The sequence below is a fragment of the Doryrhamphus excisus genome, chromosome 10, assembly GCF_030265055.1.
Source record: "Doryrhamphus excisus isolate RoL2022-K1 chromosome 10, RoL_Dexc_1.0, whole genome shotgun sequence".
NCBI lineage: Eukaryota > Metazoa > Chordata > Actinopteri > Syngnathiformes > Syngnathidae > Doryrhamphus > Doryrhamphus excisus.
Genome location: NC_080475.1, coordinates 10756893 through 10780299, shown reverse-complemented (window position 1 = coordinate 10780299; position 23407 = coordinate 10756893). Strand labels below are relative to the sequence as shown.

At 44.8% G+C, this 23407-nt stretch overlaps 2 protein-coding genes across 4 annotated transcripts; both read right to left on the bottom strand.

Annotated features, from left to right (window-relative positions):
* Nucleotides 1-360: 360 nt before the first annotated feature.
* Nucleotides 361-3860, bottom strand: LOC131137717 (calcipressin-1-like). The gene is made up of 6 exons (XM_058085974.1): nucleotides 3745-3860; nucleotides 3549-3616; nucleotides 3329-3471; nucleotides 2549-2722; nucleotides 2195-2354; nucleotides 361-1653 (listed from the first exon to the last, which is right to left on the bottom strand). The coding sequence occupies exons 2-6, from the start codon at nucleotides 3586-3588 to the stop codon at nucleotides 1472-1474; spliced, it is 699 nt and encodes a 232-aa protein (XP_057941957.1). The 5' UTR covers nucleotides 3589-3616; nucleotides 3745-3860; the 3' UTR covers nucleotides 361-1471.
* A 451-nt stretch (nucleotides 3861-4311) lies between these two features.
* On the bottom strand, nucleotides 4312-22942 carry LOC131137644 (interphotoreceptor matrix proteoglycan 2-like). 3 transcript variants are annotated; one of them, XM_058085827.1, is made up of 22 exons: nucleotides 22808-22942; nucleotides 22507-22731; nucleotides 22273-22440; nucleotides 21918-22084; nucleotides 20115-20143; nucleotides 19100-19132; nucleotides 18932-18987; nucleotides 14684-15861; nucleotides 14462-14614; nucleotides 14327-14385; nucleotides 14222-14242; nucleotides 13925-14151; nucleotides 13794-13855; nucleotides 13520-13718; nucleotides 10988-12327; nucleotides 10709-10928; nucleotides 9202-9412; nucleotides 7769-7957; nucleotides 7512-7707; nucleotides 6761-6840; nucleotides 6617-6669; nucleotides 4312-6212 (listed from the first exon to the last, which is right to left on the bottom strand). In XM_058085827.1, the coding sequence occupies exons 2-21, from the start codon at nucleotides 22577-22579 to the stop codon at nucleotides 6636-6638; spliced, it is 4695 nt and encodes a 1564-aa protein (XP_057941810.1). In that variant the 5' UTR covers nucleotides 22580-22731; nucleotides 22808-22942; the 3' UTR covers nucleotides 4312-6212; nucleotides 6617-6635. The 3 variants fall into 3 exon arrangements, with proteins under 3 accessions (XP_057941810.1, XP_057941809.1, XP_057941811.1); XM_058085826.1 differs by having other exon boundaries at nucleotides 22801-22937; XM_058085828.1 differs by lacking the exon at nucleotides 22808-22942 and having other exon boundaries at nucleotides 14684-15771; nucleotides 22507-22725.
* Nucleotides 22943-23407: the final 465 nt, after the last annotated feature.

Sequence of the window (23407 nt, the reverse complement as noted above, 5' to 3'; positions counted from 1 at the left end):
ACAAGGCATCCAACCCACTACGGGACATAACACCCACTGTTAAAACATAACAGATTAATGGAGATTTATCATTCTGGAAAATATTATATAAAGCCTTTTCTAAAGCTTTGGGACTCCAGCAAACCACAGTGAGAGCCATTATCCACAAAAACATGGAAATTAGTGGTGAAACTTCACCGGAAAATGGCCGGCCAACCAAAATTACTCCAAGAGCGCAACAACTATTCATCTAAGAGGTCACAAAAGACCCCAAAATAACATCAACTTGCCTTAGTTAAGGTCACCATAAGACAGACACAGGGCATATTGGACTGTATGGCAAAGTTCCAAGACAAAAACTACAGCTGAACAAAAAAAAAAAACGTGTCTCAATTTTGCCAAGAAACAGAAAGAGATCCCAAAGAACAGTAAAATATGGTGGTGGTAGTGTGATGGTTTGGGGCTGTTTTGCTGCTTCAGGACCTGGAAGACTTGCTATACCAAAACAATCCTTAAGGCAAATGTCCAGCCATGTGTTGGTGACCTCAAACTGAAACAAACCCGGGGTCTACAGCAGGACAATGATCCAAAACACACCCACAAGTCCACCTCAAAGTCCTGACCTGAAGTCCATTGAGATGCAATGTATTTACACACATGATATTATTCAGTTCCCTTCTTTTAATGGCATCTTGGCTCAGCAACAGCATCTTGCAGTAGTTCCTACATCAGAATAATATATAATGGACATTTTTTTTAACTATATATAATGTGGTAATATGATATGCGTTATTTGAAAAATGTTCAATTCTTAAAATGAATGAATCTGAATACACAGCTTCTTCCTTTTTCGATGACTAGGAAATGACAGAATCATATTTCCATGTCTTTTAACATTTAGAATTCACAACACTTAATATTAGGTCCCCATTTTGGTGCAGTATACAGTGTAAAGCAGCACACATGGGGACAATACATACTGTACACCACAACACACGGTTACAGTGTAACGACGTATGATCACACACACACACACACACACACAGCCTCTGAAATAGCAACTATGGAAATATGACATGCATGTATCTATTGCGTTTTATTGAACAGTCACACTTTGTTTTTCCCACCCAAGACATGCAAGAATGATGCTGCACGATCTTGTCTGTTATACAAGCTCTTCTCATGAACACATTATAATAGCACACAAACTTAACTATTTAATTAATACATATAACCAGTAAAAAAAACAAAAATAAACATGCATGAACATAATCTATATATTATTTTCCAAAATGATCCCTGACCCTCAAAATGAAGAGTGGTACGGATCATTAGGTAACTAACCTGAAGACTGAACCTACAGGATTCTCTGGTTGCCTCCAAAAATAGGCTCCATCATCCCCCAAACATTTGAACCTCAGAGAGCACATCTCCTGCCCCCCTGGAACAATTACATCGCAAGGATATTTTGTAACCGTAATCCAGGTAAGGTTCAGTGCTTGTCAGTGGATGTAAAGTCGGGCCGACGCGTCTGGATGATCTTGGGCCGTGAAGGCTGTCGCTTGTTTGGATCGCCGTCATCCTGAGACGAGGTGTCGCAAAGGTCCTCTTCGCAAACGTGGACGACGACACTGGGAGTTGTGGGTGTAGCTGTGTGGAGCTCGTACTTGTCACCTGGAGATGGGATTTGTTAGCATGAGCAATTATTCATTCATTCATTTTCTACCGCTTTTTCCTCGCGAGGGGTGCTGGAGCCTATCCCAGCTGTCTTCGGGCAAGAGGCGGGGTACACCCTGGACTGGTCGCCAGCCAATCACAGGGCACATATAGACAAACAACCATTCACACTCACATTCATACCTATGGACAATTTGGAGTCGCCAATTAACCTAGCATGTTTTTGGAATGTGGGAGGAAACCGGGGAGAACATGCAAACTCCACTGTGAGGTCTGTGCGCTAACCACACGACCGCCGTGCCGCCCGCATGAGCAATTAACGGATCACAATTAAAATAATCTAAAATTGAATAATATTCCGTCTTTCAGCAGGATTATCGCCCATATAAACAGCCAAGATAAACTAGATGCTAGATGATAAACTGATCAAAACTGTGTGATCGGTATCGATCGATTTCACTCATGGATTATGGAGATCAGTATTGGCAGCATCAAATCTTAATCGGAACATCCCCAAAATATATAGTCATTGCGGTACCTGGTCCTAGTTTTGAGATTGCACACAACAGGTCGTAGTTGATGACAGGCATGGAGTCCTGAGACTGCTCCCAGCCGACTGGAGGCGATGCGGGGGGCGAGATCAGGAATTGCTTATCTGGCTTTGGCGGCTCAAGTCGAGGACTGCCAATGTGAACAGACTGTGGAGAAAAGCAGACAACCATGACGTACGTGCCAAACCAGGTCTTCCTGATCGCCTGTGGTCTACATGCTAAACACTTGACCACGATGCTAAATGCAATTTTAATGCGGACCCAGATATATAAAAATGCTAGCATATCTGAGTATAGGCACTACTTTCAAGAAAATAACACAATATCGCTCATTAACATACCTGTGCAAAATAAAGGTGCATTTCTTTGCCGTGGAAATCTGTTTTATGCAGTTGTAGTCTTGCTTTGGCCGCAGCCAGAGTGTTGCTGAAATTCATTCTGATCCGACGGAAGGATTTGAAGTACTGGAACTGAACTTCCGGATCAAAAGAATGGAATAAAGCCTCAAAGCTAGCCTGCACACGGAAGAAGGGAGAGAGAGAGAGAAAATTAGTGGGAAATAAATGGATCAATAAGGACAGACGTTGTATGCAATTCTAACTGCCTATGTATGATATTTTTATGACACTCTTGTTTTGTTTTAAGTAGGCATCGGACAAGCGACGCTCTTATTTTGAAGGATGGTCACTGAAGTGTGTTTTGTGTGTGTGTGTTTACAGCAAAGACAAGCTAAGTTTAATAATAAATGTGCTTCTCGTATTTACTTCCACATCATCACCAGGCAGTCTAAAACCTTCCTTACATTAAAGTCGTAAAATACAATATGGTGAAAATATACTAATCGCGCACGCAAGCTAACACACATGCTAAACTCTGCTAGCTTCATCTCCAACTCATGGCTAAACCAGATATATTAATCGTGGCTGTCAAAGTTAACGCATCAATGACGCTTTAACGCTAGTTTCCTTTAATGGCACGTGCGTTTCTCCTGTTCGACCCTAGGCCCACGCCACAGTTTGATTGAAGCACTTAGGAACTTATTGCACTACTACAGCAAATACATTACATACATTTACATTTCATTTCACCACCGTTGTAGTCAATATTGTTATTTTTCTTACCTTCAGATGTCCACCGTTAAATAAGTCTGCTGGCACTTTGTATGCAACCAGAGCATTGGGTAAAGCATTAAAATGAACATCCACCATCGCGTCATCTTCGCAAATATTGTCTGATTGCTGCATTTTTTTGTACAGAATGCAACCTGGAAACACAGACATAAGATGAACATAAACGCAGATAATAATAATGAAGAAGTAATGTTCATTGTGTGATACCCACCCTTTAGTAGTAATTCCAAACAATGGTTGACTGATCCCATCCAACAGAGACAATCCTATCGAGGCCGGCTGAAAAGATAAGCAGGAAGAGAGAAACCGACGCGAAACGAGCAAAGTACGTCACAAATTAAGTCTCTCGTTCCTAACTCCATAAAAATAGCAATCAAACCTTCATACGAAAATAGAAAATACGTCACATTAGTTTTGTTTCCCGAGTGTCGCAAGTGAAGAAGCTGTCACTTCCGGTTTCCACGACGTGTGTTTTGTTTCCGTATGACTTCACTCTACGGTGGCCGAGAAACCTCAAAATACTAAAAAGCGAGAGCACAAATACACAAAGTGGTGGTAATGCAAAACCAAGGAGATTATACAGCAGGAGAGCCAATTATAAATCCGCTTCCGTATTACTTCCGGAGCGGGGTTGGCTAGCATTTTAAGGTGCAAAATTTGCTTTGAAAACATGCTTTAGCTACACCACTCAACCATTAATTGCTCAAATAGTTGGTCCAAAATACCAGAAATCGACCATTGTTACTATATATAGTAAATTAAATGAAAATGGATGATGTATGAATTGATGTTTGAGGCGATCCAACACGGTTGACAAATAGACAAGATATACGTAGCGATGGTAGCCATGTTTCCATCATGGACCCCAGGGCTGCTGTGGCTACTGACATACAATACGAGGAGGTGTGGTTAAATAAATAGTCCAAAGATGCTATTTCAATCTATCAACACACCATACAGACAGACACACTTACCATGTTGACACTTTTTATTAGGAAAAATACAAAACCCACAACAACATTCCATAGAGTTAACGATAAAGGGGTATGTACAGTGTATACTGTACTAGGGATGTTCCGATCATCCATGAGTGAAATGGGCCGATACTGATATCAATAAGGATCACACATAAAATATCAGAGTGATATCAGTGTGTATAACGTTTCTAGCGCAACGCAAACGCTCGCTCGTCACATGTGCCACACATCATCCGGAGTCGCAGCCCCGCACACAAGCAAAGTTCCTCCTGCACTCGATCGGACCCCCAACAGGGTTCTGTTGCCGATTTGGAGTCCTTATCATCTTTAGTGTGCTAGCATGTGATCATGTATGATCAAAGGTTTGATTGCAGTAAAAAATACAGTACTGAATGATGATTGCTAGTAACCTTTGTGAGTGGAGTGCTGTCCTTAGGTGACCCCTGTGAAGCGACAATTAAGTCAGTACCCCTTTTGTACACTAGAGGCTGCTAGAGTGCAGAGCAGAAAGAGACAGTATTTATGCTGAGTCAGCGTGTCTCTGTCACATTGTCGTGTGTGTGTGTTGTCACGTGTCAGTGGGGAAACCCACACTTTGCAACAAGTGTCCTTTAACTTTTAAGGATAGTGAGAAGGAAACTGGCTGCACGGTGGAAGAGTGGTTAAGACACAGGCCTCACAGCTAGGAGACCTGAGTTCAATTCCACCCTATGTGGAGTTTGCATGTGTGGGTTTCCTCCCACATTCCAAAAACATGCTAGGTTAATTGGCGACTCCAAATTGTCCATAGGTATGAATGTGAGTGTGAATGGTTGTTTGTCTATATGTGCCCTGTGATTGGCTGGCCACCAGTCCAGGGTATACCCCGCCCGCCTCTCGCCTGAAGACAGCTGGGATAGGCTCCAGCACCCCCTGCGACCCTTGTGAGGATAAGCGGTAGAAAATGAATGAATGAATGAGAAGTAAAGTGGGCGGGGGACGTCCACAGTCCACTCATGCATGGAGTACCAGCCACAGATGCAAATCATGTGCTGTTCCACAGAAAACAACCAATATTGATTGGAGCATCCCTAATATACAGTATTATACTGTACATACTGCATGTGTGTGCGTAGTATATATACAGTATACGCTTCCATACACACACACACATTCATTGAGTCCAGTCAAATGACTGACTTCACTTCCTGATAACTAAAGTGAGAGCAGGAATTGCCACAAAGAAGCAGGAAGTGAAGGTCATCATATGATGAAGGTCAAACCAAGAATTTGTATTGAAAATGATGCTTTGAGTTACTTTGGCTACGTCCACACAAATATGGGTTTTTCTATCTTTTCATGACTGGACATGCAAAATGTACATTTTGGCCAATCAGAACACAAGCAAGGTTCTTTCACTGTTTTCCTGACGTAGTAAATAAAACAGGACCTGGAAGTTCTTGTGCTGATGTTTAAAAAAAGCTTTCAAACATCAAATCATGTGGCTTCTCGCTTGCTGAATGAAACCTACGAGAAGCTCCCTTTCTTTTCAGGGCGAAAGGATAATTTTGTGAAAAGACACAAAGATCCATATTGATGTGGACAAAGCCTTTGTCACCTGTGGAGCCCCTGAAAACTGAGGCACGCAATAAAACATCTTCCAGTTCTAAAACATCTAACCTAACTGCTACTTTACAAATGCTACTAACATCTGCCCTCTCTTCTCCTCATGATCTGTTAGCAGCGTTGATCACCCAACACCCCTTCCTGGGTACGATATGTTTGCGTGTGGACCAAAGGAAAAACCACAATGGAACGTTCCTTTTTCAAATGTGATGTTAAGTGTGGCCATCAAAAGCAGAACGATGAAGAAAAGGTCAGAAAGGTGAGCAGCGTGTCTTCCTGTCCAATCAGGAACTCTGTATAAAGATATCATTAGCATGGTTATCTTCAAGATCATTGTTTACATTCCTTATGTGAGGCATCAACACATAATCCTTTGGTTGGAAAGATACTGTAGAAAAAAAATGATGAAAAGAGGCAGCTAATGGATACACGTCATGGGACACACCTACACAGCCTAGTATTAAAACGCCTTACATCCATACTCCCGTCTATGGATCTCCAACTAATGGTGGCTAGGAGCTATATGCCCCTGGTAGGGTCTTTCCAAGGAAACAGGAAATCGGAAATAACAGGCGTGTCCCATGATGTGCATTATTAGCTGCCTCTTTTCACTTGTTTTTATATCTTTATAAGGCATATGACGATTATGGATTACTTTTCCTTGAATGACTTCAAAAGAGATTGAAGGTTTCGGTACCTCTGAGGTTGGATGGGGGTTACGTGGTGGAGCTGCCTCGCCGTTCCAAGAATCTGCTCCAGGAAAAAAAAAAAAAAATTATTAGTTGTTTTTTTTTACCTTTGACAACTCAGCAGTTTCCGTGGAACAACAACAATCACTCACACTTGCGTCTGTCGCACAAAGTCAGCAAAATGTTGATCTCTGCTGCAAAGCTCGATGATCCTCAGACGCTCCTGGATCTCCTGCAGCAGGTCAAAGGTCAGCAAGACTGGTATACTGTGCCTTGTTTCACAGTAGCTAACATAATGCATCGTCCATCTTAGTCCATCTTCTGAATCTCATAGTTGACTTTCATGAATACCTTTCAACTTTCTGCAGAAGTTTGTCTTTTTCTTTCTGGAAATGTACTTGGAGTACATGCAGTACGTACAGTAATACTGTATTACTGGTGTACAGTTTGAATATGTCATTCCTAAATGACGGCTGTTTAATGGTTGACTATAGCCACTTGTCCTAAAGTACATAAATACACCTTATATGTAATATTCTTCTATTTGTTTTTGGTTAGGTTTATGTTTTTAAAAGTAGTGTTTCAAGCTGGGGCTGCACGTTGGACGAGTGGTTAGCGCGCAGACCTCACAGCTAGGAGACCAGGGTTCAATTCCAGCCTCCGCCATCTCTGTGTGGAGTTTGCATGTTCTCTGGGTATTCCGGTTTCCTCCCACATTCCAAAAACATGCTAGGTTAATTAGCGACTCCAAATTGTCCATAGGTATGAATGTGAGTGTGAATGGTTGTTTGTCTATATGTGCCCTGTGATTGGCTGGACACCAGTCCAGGGTGTACACTAGCCTGAAGACAGCTGGGATAGGCTCCAGCACCCCTGTGACCCTTGTATCCCCCGGTTTCGTACTTCTTTGGTGAGCGCCGTGTTCTGATGGAGGTGTTGGACCTCGTCGCTGCTGAGCTCCCGAGAGGAAGCGGTGGGGCTGCTGTACTGGGGGAGGTCGTGGTCGTAGCGGCGGTAATACTGGGTGGTGACCGGGTCGCTCTCAAACATGGGGTTGAATTTGGTTGCGCGTTCCAGCGTGGCCATGCTGTCACCTCGTCTGCAACATGAACACGTGTTGATCAACAGCGCAAAAAATGCACACTGACCACCACGCTGACCTCAGAGGATCCTCCGTGTCCTCGCCGTCATACTGCTCTCGAAGAGTCCTAGCCAGGAAGAAGATGATTCCGGCCGCCACCACCAGGAATCCCGCCACGGAGATGATAGCGATGCCGACCACCAGCGGCTCGGAGACGTACTCTTCGCAGTGCTCGCCACGATACCACCAGTTCTCACCTACACGACATCTGCATGGACCAAGGACTTGTAGGTCATACAAAATCATTTCATATTTCACATTGCAATGTGCAATCATTCTTTTTTGTATATGTCTGCGCCTACGTTTGATGATTGAACAAGCGACACCAAGGAAGAAGGAGCAGAGGGGCCTGTTTGTGACACCAGGAAGTCGACCAGACCGAGTGTTAATGATGGTTGGTCCAAGTGAAAAGTGTCAGGTATTAGTGGATGTGTTGCAGATCATCTGCTATGAGTGCTCGTACAATTTGGAGCAGGTTTTGGTTAGCATGTTAGTGATGTTAGCATCATCATGCTATTTTCTCATTTCATACGCATGCTTCACACTACAACATGCATCCTTAAAAACCTCCATGGCTTCCCGTCCCCCCCAACGTATCCCATTTCAAAGTCCTTCTCATCACCTACAAAGCTCTCCACAATCTGACCCCTCCATACCTCACAGACCTCCTTCATCCACACATCTCCTGCCTCCCCTTCGCCCCCTAGACTCCAGCCTCCTGGAACTCCCCTTTAAGACCGAGCTACGAACCTGGGGAGACGGAGCCTTCTCCATCGCTGCCCCCATCCACTGCCCCATTCACTCTGTGCTTGCCCTGACCTTCCCTCCTTCCAAAAACAACTTAAAACCCACCTGTTTAAATCCTGTTTAAATTTTAATGACTAACTTTTTATACCTGCCCTCCCCCCCCGCTGTATGAATGTATGGATATTATATTTTAATGCATCTTTAACTCAGTTTTTACTCAACTCTATTTTTATTTCTTTTTTCTCTACTGTAAAGCGTCTTTGAGTACTCTGAAAAGTGCTATACAAATAAAATGTATTATTATTATTATTATTAGGCTGCACGGTGGTCGAGTGGTTAGCGCGCAGACCTCACAGCTAGGATACCCGGGTTCAATTCCACCCTCGGCCATCTCTGTGTGGAGTTTGCATGTTCTCCCCGTGCATGCGTGGGTTTCCTCCCACATTCCAAAAACATGCTAGGTTAATTAGCGACTCCAAATTGTCCATAGGTATGAATGTGAGTGTGAATGGTTGTTTGTCTATATGTGCCCTGTGATTGGCTGGCTGGCCACCAGTCCAGGGTGTACCCCGCCTGGGATAGGCTCCAGCACCCCCACGACACTCGTGAGGATAAGCGGAAGAAAATGAATTATTATTATTATTATGTGAGTGAGTGATGGTGAAAAGAAAAACAGAAAGTGTTTTGGTAGAAAAGCAGTCTGACCTGCAAATGGCGCCCTTGCCGGGGATGACATCACATTTGCCGTCGTTGAGGCAGAAGTCTCGTTGGACGTCACATACGCTCTGACACGGTAGACCGTCCACGCTCAGGTACCCGGCGTCACACACGCACTCGGCCTCGCCGGACCAGCCATTGACCATACACTGCGAGAAGGCGTTACACGCCTGGAACTTACACGGGTCTGCTCTGTCGCCTGCACAGATGGGAGCACACGTTTCACCTGGTGTATCTCGTGGAGGAAGGTAGGAACGGGAAGGAAGCGAGTGACGTGCAACAGACAGGATTCAGCAAGATGATCAGCGTCAGTCGCTCACGTTCCTCCCAGACGGATTAGCAGAGCCTGACCCACCTGACCCCTCGTCCACTTATGGAATTAACTACAGTACACAATCACAGGTGGAATTCTACCTTTAAGACCCACAAACATACCACAAGTACACTAAAAGCCATGTTTTAAATACAGTATTATTCTTCATTGTGGAATGGGACTAAAATCCATCTTGCTATTCCTCATCTTTCATATTTATTCCACTTTAGCATTTCTGTAGCGCTTGTCCTCACAAGGGTCACAGGTATGCGTCTCATTGGCACTTGTAACCATGGCAACAGAATAGCAAACTCATGTCCAATGCAATTCCTTTTTCCATATTGTACAATTTTCACAAACTGAATTTTCTATGGCTGCATGGTGGACGAGTGGTTAGCGCGCAGGCCTCACAGCTAGGAGACCATACTTCAATTCCACCATCGGCCATCTCTGTGTGGAGTTTGCATGTTCTCCCCGTGCATGCGTGGGTTTCCTCCCACATTCCAAAAACATGCTAGGTTAATTAGCGACTCCAAATTGTCCATAGGTATGAATGTGAGTGTGAATGGTTGTTTGTCTATATGTGCCCTGTGATTGGGTGTACCCCCGCCTCTGGCACAAAGACAGCTGGGATAGGCTCCAGCACCCCCCGCGACCCTCGTGAGGATAAGCGGTAAAAAATGAATGAATGAAAAATTGCAGGCTGCACAGCGATCTAGTGGTTAACACGCAGGCCTCACAGCTGAGAAACCCGAGTTCAATTCCACCCTCAGCCATCTCTGTATGGAGTGGGAATGTTCTCCCCGTGCATGTGTGGGTTTTCTCCGGGTACTCCGGTTTCCTCCGACATTCCAAAAACATGCTAGGTTAATTGGCGACTCCAAATTGTCCATAGGTATGAATGTGAGTGTGAATGGTTGTTTGTCTATATGTGCCCTGTGATTGGCTGGGATAGGCTCCAGCACGCCCACGACCCTCGTGAGGATAAGCGGTAGAAAATGAATGAATTTTCGATTATGAATTCTTTCTATACTTGCGTATATTTCAATGGCTTCCAAGAAAATTGAATATTTCAACGTTGATTTCAATAGAAAAAACTACATCAATAAAAAACCCAAAGCTAGAAGATCTCTCATAGAAGGTGCAGTAAGCTTGAAGTCACAAAGACGCTTTTGGTCTTACCAGATTCCACATCCAAGGAGTACTTGTCAATGGCGAGGTTCATCGTCTGATAGGCCGTGTTGGCAAAGTCCTCAAGGATGAGGAAGACGACGTTGGCAACACCTTTGGAAACCGGTTTGTCAAACCTCATGCGGCTGTTGACCACGATACTGCCGTTTCTGAAGTTGAGGATCTCCAGGTTCTGGAAGTTGTTCAGGTTGGACTGCAGGTGCGGCACCAGCTGAAAGTGAAAGTAAAAGGTTATTCTTGCCAAGGTTCTTACTAATGCATCCTTCTCACCAGTTGGAGAAAGCGTTGCTCCAGTGATTTGTATTCAGGGGAGCTCTTGTTGAAGAGGTCCGTGGAGAACGCCATGTTGGTTACTCGGAGTCTGAAAAACACCGTGAGGGCTTGGACCGGCCTGGTTGGCAATGCTATTGCTTCCGATTCCGGGCCCTGCGCCCCGCTGGAGTACCCGCTGCTGTCGCCTTCTGTCACTATTCCTCCGTACTGGAAGACGTCGAGGCTGACATCCACACCCGACATATCTGAGAAGTTACTTTTCATGGGCTCGGTTTTGGTAGGTTCTGTACTTTCTTCTTTTTTCAAAACTTCTAATTTAGTGCTGGAATCTTTCTCTGACGAGGAAGTTCTTGTTTCGCTGACTTGAGAAGACAGTGTGCTGGACGGACCATGATCGTGGTTTTGGTTCTCCGGGTGAAGCGAGTCCTCATCTTCAGGGGCGGAATCTGACACTCGGGTAAAAGGCGAGTCTTTCTCAGGAGAGAGGGCAAAGGGGTCAGAACCGAGAGAAGAGGAAGTACTGGCAGGAACGGAAGCAGCCGTGGTAACGGCAAAGATTTCATCCACAACCATGTCATCTTCAGGGCTCCCAGGCGTTGTCGTCATTGTTGCTTCAGAAAAGCCCAGTTGCTCCTCGATCACCTCCACCTCTCTGTGGTGGATTTCCGGAAGGGGTAAATTTGGTTCTTCGGGGAGCTCCTCCTCATGAGGCCACTGTGGAGTGATGGCATCAAAGTCGGTTGGATGTACGTCTTCAAACACCGGTTCTCGTGCGGCGTTGTCAATGACCGGGTCCTCCTGAGTCCTGAGGGTGGTAGCGGCCACCGTACTGTGATGTGAACGAGTCAAATCAAACTCCTCATCAACTTCCACTGTTTGCATCGACAACTCCACCGTTAAGGTGCCTTCAGGTGAAAATACGGGTGCGTGAGTGGTGGAGAAGTGGGGTGTGAATAAAACCTGATCCAAGAATGGGTCTGCCTCGTCGTCCTCTAATGTGGAAAGTGTTCGGACAGGCGTAGCAGGGGTGAAGTGGAAAACCATGCCGTTGTCCTGTTCACTGCTTTGTAACTGAACATCATGGATTCCATCCTCCTCATCCATGTCCTCCAGATCCGGTGGTGGCAGGACCTCAACGTGGCTTTCACCATAAAGACTTGCGGCCATTTCCCAGGACTGGAGAAGCGCTTCCTGTCCGTCTCCTGAGAAACCAGAGCCGGATCCATCATCCCCGGTGAACTTGTGGCCAGTTGAATCACTGGTTGAATCATGGTCCTCTTGGAAGGGTTTGATTCCAACCCCCGCCAGAAAGCCCTCCTTGTCAACACTTCTGTCAGCTGCCAATCAAAGCCAGAGATCAATCACCATAAGACACCATCACCATAAGACACCATCACCATAACGTTGCACACGTGGTTCAGAGCATTGAATCCATCGTACTGGACTGTTGGGCGTGTCTTAAAAGATGTTTTGCTTCTCATCTGAGCAGGCATCATCACTTCATGGTCAAAGACTAGGTGGGACACACGCCAGTCAGACTAGATAGGACAGCTCTACTAGAGCTCAAAACTAGAGCTGTCCTGAGATGACTAGCACTGACTGGTGAGTGTCCCCATCTAGTCTTTAACTCTAGTAGAGCTGTCCTATCTAGTCTGCCTGGTGAGTATCCTACCTGGTCTTTAACTCTAGTAGAGCTGTCCTATCTAGTCTGCCTGGTGAGTGTCCCGCCTAGTCTTCAAGCTTTAGTAGAGCTGTCCTATCTAGTCTGCCTGGTGTGTGTCCCATCTAGTCTTTAGGTTCTAGTAGTGCTGTCCTTTCTAGTCTGCCTGGTGAGTGTCCCTTCTAGTCTTTAACTCTAGTAGAGCTGTCCTATCTAGTCTGCCTAGGGTGTGTCTCACCTAATTTTGAGTTCTAGTAGAGCTGTCCTATCTAGGCTGACTGGTGTGTGTCCCACCTAGTCTTTAAGTTCTCGTAGTGCTGTCCTATCTAGTCTGCCTGATGTGTGTCCCACCTAGTCTTTAAGTTCTAGTAGTACTGTCCTATCTAGTCTGCCTGGTGAGTGTCCCACCTCGTCTTTGAGGTCTAATAGTGCTGTCCTATCTAGTCTTCCTGGTGTGTGTCCCATCTAGTCTTCAGGTTCTAGTAGTGCTGTCCTATCTAGTCTTCCTGGTGTGTGTCCCACCTAACCTTTGAGGTCTAGTAGAGCTGTCCTATCTAGTCTGCCTGGTGTGTGTCCCACCTAGTCTTTAAGCTCCAGTAGTCCTGTCCTATCTAGTCTTCCTGGTATGTGTCCCACCTCGTCTTTACGTTCTAGTAGTGCTGTCCTATCTAGTCTGCCTGGTGTGTGTGTCACCTAGTCTTTGACTATGAATGTCTTCTAAGCCAACCCTAAGAGTCCAGTTGCGATGGACTGCCTGCTCTGAGGATCCAAAGACCAGGATGAATGAGAATATTCCCATGGATATTGGAAGCCTTACAACAAAGGACAAGATGGAAGCCAAGCAGAAATAAATCAGATAAACATCTCACAGTTCGGCGTGCTTGGCAGAAAGCTCGTTGGGAAAGTCGTACTCTCGTCAACCGCGAAGACGTCGTTTTCGCTCACTGCTTCGCTCTTGGTGCTTTTCCACGAGTGGAAAAGGAAATCATCAGTCTTCAGAAAACCTTCACTGCTTTCCATCCCCTGATTTGGTGCATCTGGTGGCCTCTCTGCAGCGAGAACATTATCCTGTCCACCATGATTAGCATGCATCCATCAGCAACAGCAAGCACTGATGACCAGTAGATTTGGATGACAACTCACCATGCTGTCGAAGATGTCGGCCGGTCGGGCGGTAGGTTTCCCTGAAGGCAACAAATTCTCACCTGAAGAGCCCAGAAGATGTTGGAAATGTTAGAAAAAATAAACATGGCGGTGAAGAATCATCCGATTACCGTTCCCGAGGCTGCTGTTGTTCAGGAAGTGATCTTTGCGCAGCGCTTCCGTAATGTAGTTCCGGAAGTCTGTGATGGTATAAACGACCGTCGGCTGCTCGGCGCTGGCAGGGTAGTTCTTCTCCACCAGGTTGTTCTGCATCGCGATCAAGTCCAACGTTTCATTTGAGACGCCGCCGTCGTCCACCTCCAGCGTGATGGCATAGTGGACATGGACCACCAGACCCCTGAAAAGACAAAAAACACTCTTCTTCCAGCATGTGCATCCATCAATGTTCTAAAAGAACCTAGACGTACCGCTCCAGGTCCTTCTGAGGCCTGAAAACATAAACAAAAGACAAATATAACTAAAAAAATTATCTAAATTTGGATTTTGATGATTTATTAAGAATAATTTTGCACCTGAATTCGATGACAAAAACGTTCTTGAAGCCAGGAACTTTTTCAAACACATCACCAATCTGGACAGGAAAAAAAAATCAGTGTCCTCCTTCTTATCATCATCATCATCATGAGCATCAAAGGTCAACTTAATACCCTGCGGGTTAAATGTCGGGCTAGTTGCTGGTAGTGGAAGCTACTCGGGTCCCTCAGAGCACCGTTGTAGGTTTCTTCTCTCAGCGTGATGCTCAGCTCCACCGTCTGCTCTTTCAGAGGCCTCAGGAAGCTGTTGTCGATTTCGTTACCGAGCTGCATGTGCAAGAACACGACAAAGGTTTAATGTTGTCCAGGAGGATCTCTGTGAAGCACATGACTCACCGAGTTCTCCTGTTCCTCAAACGGGAAACCCGCCAAGCCGTCATCAGCCTTCAGTGGGCTCTCGGTAGCATCTGGGAAGTTGCCGTTGTTATACTCCGCCGTGTACTTTGCGGTTTGTAGAGGTGAGTCATCGACTTTGCTGACTGGCGCCTCGGGAAGTATTTCGTATCCTGCTGTGACGTCTGGAAAGATGAGCTGGACCTTGTCAGGGAGAAGATCTGGAAGAGTTGTCTGGGTGACATGCTCCTCAGGTGATGCCGCTGGGCCAAATACTTCTGTCCTTGTATTGTCGTCTCCTGGTAAAGATATCTGTGTGCTCTGCTCCTGGTCAGATGCTTCCTGCGGGTCCAACACTAAGTCCTCCACAACGAAAACCGGAGTGTCATGATCAGATTCTGGATGCACATCTAATGGAACTTCAGGTCCAGAACTGTCTGATGTGGATTCTGCGTCACCCCTCCCCTCTAAACTCTCACCCCCAGCAGCTTCAGATGGCAAGTCAAGATGGGTTCTGTGTGGGTCAGGTACTGGTTCTGGTTCTTGTTCGGTGCTAGATTTCACGTCTTGTGTTGCTATTTGTGATGGCTGGATTTCAGGTGCATCTTGTGTTTCTATGACGACCGCAGCCTCTGCTGGTACCATAGCTGCTTCAGATGGGTTTTCCTCCGGTTCTTCTGTAAGAGATGCCTCCTCCATGGAGTTGGTGGAGTCTTCCTCTTCTTCTGCTTTCTTTATTGTTGTTGTTTCCATGTCAGGGGACTGTAATGCTTCTTCTGCTTGATCCTCCTCCTCGTCCTCATTCCCAAGGTGATCAGACATCACAGCAACTTCACTCTCCTCCATTTTGTGGCCAGCTTCTTCTGTTGTTTGGGAGAAAACATCTTCTCTTTCTGGCTCTCCAGTCACAACATCTGGTTGACTAAATATCTCTGGAGAACCATCTTCATTTAAGGAGGTGGCCCCAGCAATACTGTCCTGTTGTTGGACAGTCGGCTTAGAGATTAGCTTAACCACGGCGGTGGTGGTGTCGTCAGAGCGACGTGAGGCGTTAGAGCCGCAGCCTCCTGACTTGTCTGGCACAGCAGGTACTGTCGGGTCAGAGGTGATCTTTGTTAATTCTTCTTCAAGGACTTTTTCATGGGGGGAGGATGTCCAAGCAAGGGAGGGGATTTCTTCACCTGGAACATTCCAGTAAAACATCGAATTAGAGACGCTCAATGTTGGCTCTCTTATCATTACTGATACACCCTCAAATCAAGGGCAGGTGACATGGCGTGTAATGAAGCAAGACGTTTACTGTGATGCTACGGGATGCATGTAAACTAAGACAAGATACTTACAAATACAGATAATTACAAATACTGCAATATGTACGTTATCGTAATGCCATAGTATTTACTTTTCAAACATGAATAATCCTTGAAAAATCATGTAGCAATAGTCAACTACTATCTAGACGTAATACATTCCCAAACAAGAGATAACGCTGGCAACTTGACCATTCTCCTACTATAAACAAGTTAGACGTAATACATTCCCAAATAAGAGGTAATGCTGGCAACTTGGACATTCTCCAATATCAACAAGTTAGACGTAATACCTTCCCAAATAAGAGATAATGCTGGACACATCACCATTCTGCTACTATCAACAAGTTAGACGTAATACATTCCAACATAAGAGATAATGGTGGACACATCACCATTCTCCTACTATCAACAAGTTAGACGTAATACATTCCCGAAAAGAGATAATGCTGGAAACTTGTCCATTCTCCTACTATCAACAAGTTAGACAAAATACATTCCCAAATAAGAGATAATGCTGGCAACTTGTCCATTCTCCTACTATCAACAACTTAGACGAAATACATTCCCAAATAAGAGATAATGCTGGTAACTTGTCCATTCTCCTACTATCAACAAGTTTGATGAAATACATTCCCAAATAAGAGATAACGCTGGCAACTTGACCATTCTCCTACTATCAAAAAGTTAGACGTAATACATTCCCAAATAAGAGATAATTCTAGCAACTTGACCATTCTTCTACAACCAACAAGTTAGACGTAATACATTCCCAAATAAGAGATAATTCTGGCAACTTGACCATTCTTCTACTATTAACAAGTTAGAAGTAATACATTCCCAAATAAGAGATAATTTTGGCAACTTGACCATTCTCCTACTATCAACAAGTTAGACGAAATACATTCCCAAATAAGAGATAATACTGGACACATCACCATTCTCCTACTATCAACAAGTTAGACGAAATACATTCCCAAATAAGAGATAATGCTGGCAACTTGTCCATTCTCCTACTATCAACAACTTAGACGAAATACATTCCCAAATAAGAGATAATGCTGGTAACTTGTCCATTCTCCTACTATCAACAAGTTTGATGAAATACATTCCCAAATAAGAGATAACGCTGGCAACTTGACCATTCTCCTACTATCAAAAAGTTAGACGTAATACATTCCCAAATAAGAGATAATTCTAGCAACTTGACCATTCTTCTACAACCAACAAGTTAGACGTAATACATTCCCAAATAAGAGATAATTCTGGCAACTTGACCATTCTTCTACTATTAACAAGTTAGAAGTAATACATTCCCAAATAAGAGATAATTTTGGCAACTTGACCATTCTCCTACTATCAACAAGTTAGACGAAATACATTCCCAAATAAGAGATAATACTGGACACATCACCATTCTCCTACTATCAACAAGTTAGACGAAATACATTCCCAAATAAGAGATAATGCTGGCAACTTGTCCATTCTCCTACTATCAACAAGTTAGACGAAATACATTCCCAAATAAGAGATAATACTGTCAACTTGACCATTCTCCTACTATAAACAAGTTGGATGAAATACATTCCCAAACAAGAGATAACGCTGGCAACTTCACCATTCTCTTACTATCAACAAGTTAGACATAATACCTTCCCAAATAAGAGATAATGCTGGCAACTTGACCATTCTCCTACTATCAACAAGTTAGACGAAATACATTCCCAAATAAGAGATAATGCTAGAAACTTGACCATTTGTAAAGCTGCACATTTGTATGTGGCACAAACATCCACAGAAGAAGATAGTCAAGTGCAAAGTATGCCGACATAAAATACATTTGGAGAACTCGAATGCGGTTCTTGTCGAAGCATGACCTACTGGGGGTACTCATCTCAACTTTGTACGGCCGCTAGATGATTCTTTCAACAAATCCCAGACCCGACACGTCAGCTGGCCCCTTGCAATGACCCTGATACTCGCCCAGCAGTAAGCTCGGGTCCTCCATTGACCAGGCTGTGGCCTGTAAATAGGCTTAATGGGCTATTCCTGGACTGGCACATGTGCATCCCAGCACCCATAAGACCAAACGGGGTGGAAGGTGACTGACTGCAGCGAAAGGTCTGCGTGCACAAGCAGCATCTCCAGCGCTTTCACGATCACCTCTGACCACTTTTATTACTTATGATTATTTAATTATATTGTATTTCACAGATGAGCACCAAATCAGACAAACATTGTAAAATGCAATACCACAACATTGCACGTCGTTCTCCCTGAGGTTAGCATGGTTTAGCATGTGTCCCTCACTGCTTTGCTTGTTTACTGTGAGCCCCCTAGCCTACTTTCAGACATATCTGATGCGCTGTTCCAGGCTGCAAAGGCCCGGACACTGTCACGCTTCTCCACGGAGCAGAGGTGGACACATTCTTCCTGGCGGAACACCGGGAGAACCAGGGTGCAGATAGGCCAGGGAACACCTCAGCTGTCCGCCTTGGAGTCATCATCGGGCGGAGGGGACAGTGAGGCAGGCTGAGGAGCGTTGAGACCCTCTTTTTTTTATCTTACTTTTACTTTATTTGTCATGTTTATTGCATTTTCCAATGTTTGAACTTTGGTTTGAATATAAGTTGCGGCGACAACGTTAGCAAACGCTGAGAAAGGTGTTTCTTGGGCATTTTCCCTGTTATGACAGACTATCTTAGGAATAGCCTTTTCCCAAATACATACGTGAACAATTATACAACATATATGTGGCAATTTTGCTCTGACTTCCTAATACAAATACGCTCTTAAAGGCGGGGCCGACAACAACCCAGCTTGCATTGCATATTCCAATATTAGCCTTGCAGAAGAAGCATCAAGTGCTTGACGGGAAGAGCTGACGTACCCAGCACATTGTGTTAGTCAAACTTAATGAGATTTCTACGTGAGCGTTTACCTGGCTGAGTGCTGCTCACAAGTCCTCCAGTATCGTCCCCCGCTGTACCTTCAGAGCTGTAACGTAAGATATGGCAAACAGACGCTTTATCAGAACAGAGTCCAGTAAAAAAAAAAGAAAGAAAGTGAAAAGAAGAACAGGTAGAGTCTGATGGATATTTGGAGATACCTGCACGGAGGGGGGCCAGACCCGATGGGTACACTGCAGCAGTTGAGGACACACAACACACCTTTCGTCAACAACAAGAAACATTTGCGACAAATGTACTTAACACAATAATGCCGTCTGTGTGATCTCACAGCAGCAGCTGTGGTGCGTTCAAGGAGGCCAAACAAAGTACAACATCTCAATGCTTGATGAAAAAAAACGTCAGCAGTCAGTAAAAATGTCAAAATGGTGCTATTATGTAGACGCAGTGACCAACGTAGACTCTGTCCACACCAACATGGACCTTATAAAAATGCAGCAGATGCTACTCCTGCTGCTACGATTGGTTAGCAAATTAGCAAAAGCATAATTTCTAGAAGTGACATCATGGGGGTGACACCTCTCAGCTAAAGCAGAGCGAACAAAGGCTTTCCGACATGGACTTAGCCCACTATATTTTTCCATCATAATAGTAGTCATGCCAAAGTGTTGTGTTGCTGCTGGATGTTCACAGAATCCCACTCATACTGGAACTTTCCTTTCAATGGACAAAAGAGAGACAGATGGACGCCCATCTTTGCAGTGATCATTTGGAAGCGTTTGGCTTACTCCTGCTGCTAAGATTGGTTAGCAACATGATAGTTGATGGGGCCAGCCGTGATGAGCTAGCTATTAGCTTAGCATAATTTTTGGAAGTGACATCATGGGGGTGACACCTCTCAGCTAAAGCACAGTGAACAAAGGCTTTCCGATATGGACTTGGTGCAGTATATTTTTCCATCATAATAGTAGTCATGCCAAAGTGTTGTGTTGCTGCTGGATGTTCACAGAATCCAACTCATACTGGAACTTTCTTTTCAATGGACAAAGGAGAGACAGATGGACGCCCACCTTTGCAGTGATCATTTGGAAGTGTCTTCTAAACACATGTGAAGTACAGCAGCACGACAGTGACGGATGTACAGTAAGTGCAAGGTGCAACTTCAACAGATATCAGGTGCAGCGTCAACGTTTTCTTGCATACAATTCCACTGACCTGCTCGGCGGTGCCACCATGCCAACTCTCTGAAAGAGACATCCAAAGAGACATCAGCGTTGAGATTTTTTCATCATGGTCATTGTATCACTCAGGGCGTTGAATGTATACCGACTGGACGGTTCAGGTTGTCTCCTCTCATCTGTCATCCATGCAGGCTTCAGATAAGACAGCGCTAGTCTTATTACGGTGAAAGCAAGCAGCCACTGAGCAGGCGCATGCTAAGACACGCTAACTCTTCTGGTCAACGCTATTGCCACCTCAAAACACAAGCAATGTACACACTGAAGCGTCCAGCTGGCGTACATTCAGCCCTGAGCACCTTACAGACTTAGAGATGAAAAACAGGGATGCTCCAACCATCATCCAAATCCTCCATTAGTGAGATCAGCTGATAATAATATGTATTTATGATGAGTGCTATTGAGCAGGGGCACCATTGGACCTTCATTCATTTTCTACCGCTTATGACCGGTGGCCAGCCAATCACAGGGCACATATAGACAAACAACCATTCACACTCACATTCATACCTATGGACAATTTGGAGTCGCCAATTAACCTAGCATGTTTTTGGAATGTGGGAGGAAACCGGAGTACCCGGAGAAAACGTGGATGAACATGCAAACTCCACACAGAGATGGCAGAGGGTGGAATTGAACCCCGGTCTCCTAGCTGTGAGGTCTGCACGCTAACCACACGACTGCCATGCAGCCTAATAATAATAATAATAATACATTTTATTTGTAGACACTTTACAGTAGAGAAAAAAGAAATAAAAATAAGAGTTGAGTAAAAACAGTAAACAATGCATTAAAATACAATATCCAAACATATCATATAGGGCACATAGAGACAAACAACCATTCACACTCACATTTATACCTATGGACAATTTGGAATCGCCAATTAACCTAGCATGCAAACCCACCATTGGACAATAATTTGCCATTTATCGTGTCTGATCCTTGAACGTGACAGGCAGCCATCACGTCAACACTTCTACGAAGACATGACGCAAATATTTTTTGGTGAGCTTCACTAAGAACATCGTCAGTATCATGACAATCCCATCAATGTCATATCCACTTCCCTGTGGGACAAAAAGGAGCTCCCGACTAACTGCAGTGCTTGTGTAGACGTGTTGTGGACATGCGTACCAACTAGTGGAAGCCATCGAATTCCGGGTATGTATTGTGCAGTGACGATCCCAAGAGCTTAAGCTACTATACTTATGTTAGCAATGCTAACATTAGCATGTAAACACATCAGCATAATAGTGCCAAGTGTTTAAATATGTGTCTGGATATGAAAATGGCTACAATGCTGCTTTGCTAATATTAGCATGCTAGCAATGCTAACATTAGCATGTAAACACATCAGCATAATAGTGCCAAGTGTTTAAATATGTGTCTGGCTATGAAAATGGCTACAATGCCGCTTTGCTAATATTAGCATGCTAGCAATGCTAACATTAGCATGTAAACACATAGCATGATAGTGACAAGTGTTTAAGTGTTTAGTGTGCGGATATGAAAATGGCTACATGCGTATCAACTAGTGGAAGCCATCGAGTTCCGGGTATGTATTGTGCAGTGACGATCCCAAGAGCTTAGGCGAATAACTAGCTAGCGAGCTCTAGTGATAGCTCCGCAAAACGTGTAAAGAATAGTGATGGTGCAGGTTCCATCATGTTGGTGTTACTATGATACGAACTCTTGGTGTGTTAGCACAGAAATGGTCCAATGCTAATCTGAGGCCGATGGATGGGAGCACCCCTGGTGACGAACAATGGACACTCACGCTTCTTATGAGGCTGAGGTGCTCCTGCGATTGGCTGAAGAAGCGGCCGATATCCGTGATGCTAGCGGAGCCATCCATGCAACGCCCGACCCAGTCCTGGTACTGATCACGTTCTGGCAGCTGGTCCCAAAATATCTTGAAGGCCTCCCACACCGTCTCCTGACACACTGGAAGACAGCACAAAGGAGGCTGAAGGAAGTAGACCTGTGTCGCCGTGTTGGAGGTTTTAGTATTAGGCTGCGTGTGTGTGACCTCTGACCTCCCTGCCACGGGCTGCAGACCTAGCGTTTAAGCTGTAAAGCACCTTGGGACAACATCTAAACGTTCTCAGAGATATGGCAGCAAGAGTACAAACCTCTGAGGTGGAAGTACTTGAGATGGTTGGAGACCGCTTGGTCAAACGTCTCCTGACTGCAAAGTTTCACCCCGCTGGGGAACAGAAGGTCCCTTTTTCTGCGAGCCAGAGACCCGTGATGTCTGAATACGAGCTGGAGGTCTTCTGAAGAATTCTCTGCCTTCTCACCTGAGGGTTCGGAGGTGAGAGGTGAATGCAGGTAAGTACTGAGGAGCGTGACAGACATTCCCAGACCTGTGTCCATGTTGACGGACATCAGCAGCATTCCTATCGTCCACAGACGCAAGCCGCTCCACTGTCCCGCCATTTGGAACCGACACCGCAGTCCACGTCCTCAGCTCATGTGGACCTTCCCTCAGACGTGTCCAGACGCCGTTTGGTGACGTGGTGGAGGAAGAGAAGTGGCCGGGTGGCTTCCTCTCAGGTGAGCAGATGGGAGCTTTAATCCTATTTGCTAAGCTGTTGGGGTGGATGAGTGTCAGTGGGCAGACATTATTTACGTTTCTCTTCGAGAGCGCCACCACCAACCTTCAACCTTCAATCTCCTCTCCCGTCCCCCAAGGTCCGTGTTCACACCAAAACATAAAAGACCACCTTTCCTGTGTTAGATGTGGACTTGAACCTTTATCTGTAGCGTTCCCAAGCGAACGTTATTGTTGTGTTGCTGGAACACTGGAGGATACGCAGTCACCTTCTTCACCTTTCCTACAGACACCACTCCTCCTGGAAGATCTACTGCATTTGGGGAAACTTGAGGGGCAATTACATCACAAATATTACTCCTATCTATATATGTAGATTGCTAATGTTTGCGAGCAACACATAGCATAATAGTGGTAAGTCTTAATATACTTGAATGATATCATGAACATGGCAATGAACATGGCTAAAAAAGCTACTATACTTATGTTAGCAATGCTAACATTAGCATGTAAACACATCAGCATAATAGTGCCAAGTGTTTAAATATGTGTCTGGATATGAAAATGGCTACAATGCCGCTTTGCTAATATTAGCATGCTAGCAATGCTAACATTAGCATGTAAACACATAGCATAATAGTGCCAAGTGTTTAAATGTGTCTGGCTGTGAAAATGGCTACAATGCCGCTTTGCTAATATTAGCATGCTAGCAA

What these genes read in the sequence shown, in the direction of transcription:
- LOC131137644 (XM_058085827.1), bottom strand. Translation starts at nt 22,579, where the DNA reads ATGGCGGGACAGTGGAGCGGCTTGCGTCTGTGGACGATAGGAATGCTG. An exon ending in ACCTCAGCCTCATAAGAAGC is followed by an intron (nt 20,144 to 21,917) that starts GTGAGTGTCCAT and finishes TGTCTCTTTCAG; the next exon opens with AGAGTTGGCATGGTGGCACC. An exon ending in CCGACATCTTCGACAGCATG is followed by an intron (nt 13,719 to 13,793) that starts GTGAGTTGTCAT and finishes CATGGTGGACAG; the next exon opens with GATAATGTTCTCGCTGCAGA.
- LOC131137717 (XM_058085974.1), bottom strand. Translation starts at nt 3,588, where the DNA reads ATGGGATCAGTCAACCATTGTTTGGAATTACTACTAAAGG. An exon ending in TTTGGAATTACTACTAAAGG is followed by an intron (nt 3,472 to 3,548) that starts GTGGGTATCACA and finishes CTGTGTTTCCAG; the next exon opens with GTTGCATTCTGTACAAAAAA. An exon ending in TGCACCTTTATTTTGCACAG is followed by an intron (nt 2,355 to 2,548) that starts GTATGTTAATGA and finishes TTTTCTCCACAG; the next exon opens with TCTGTTCACATTGGCAGTCC.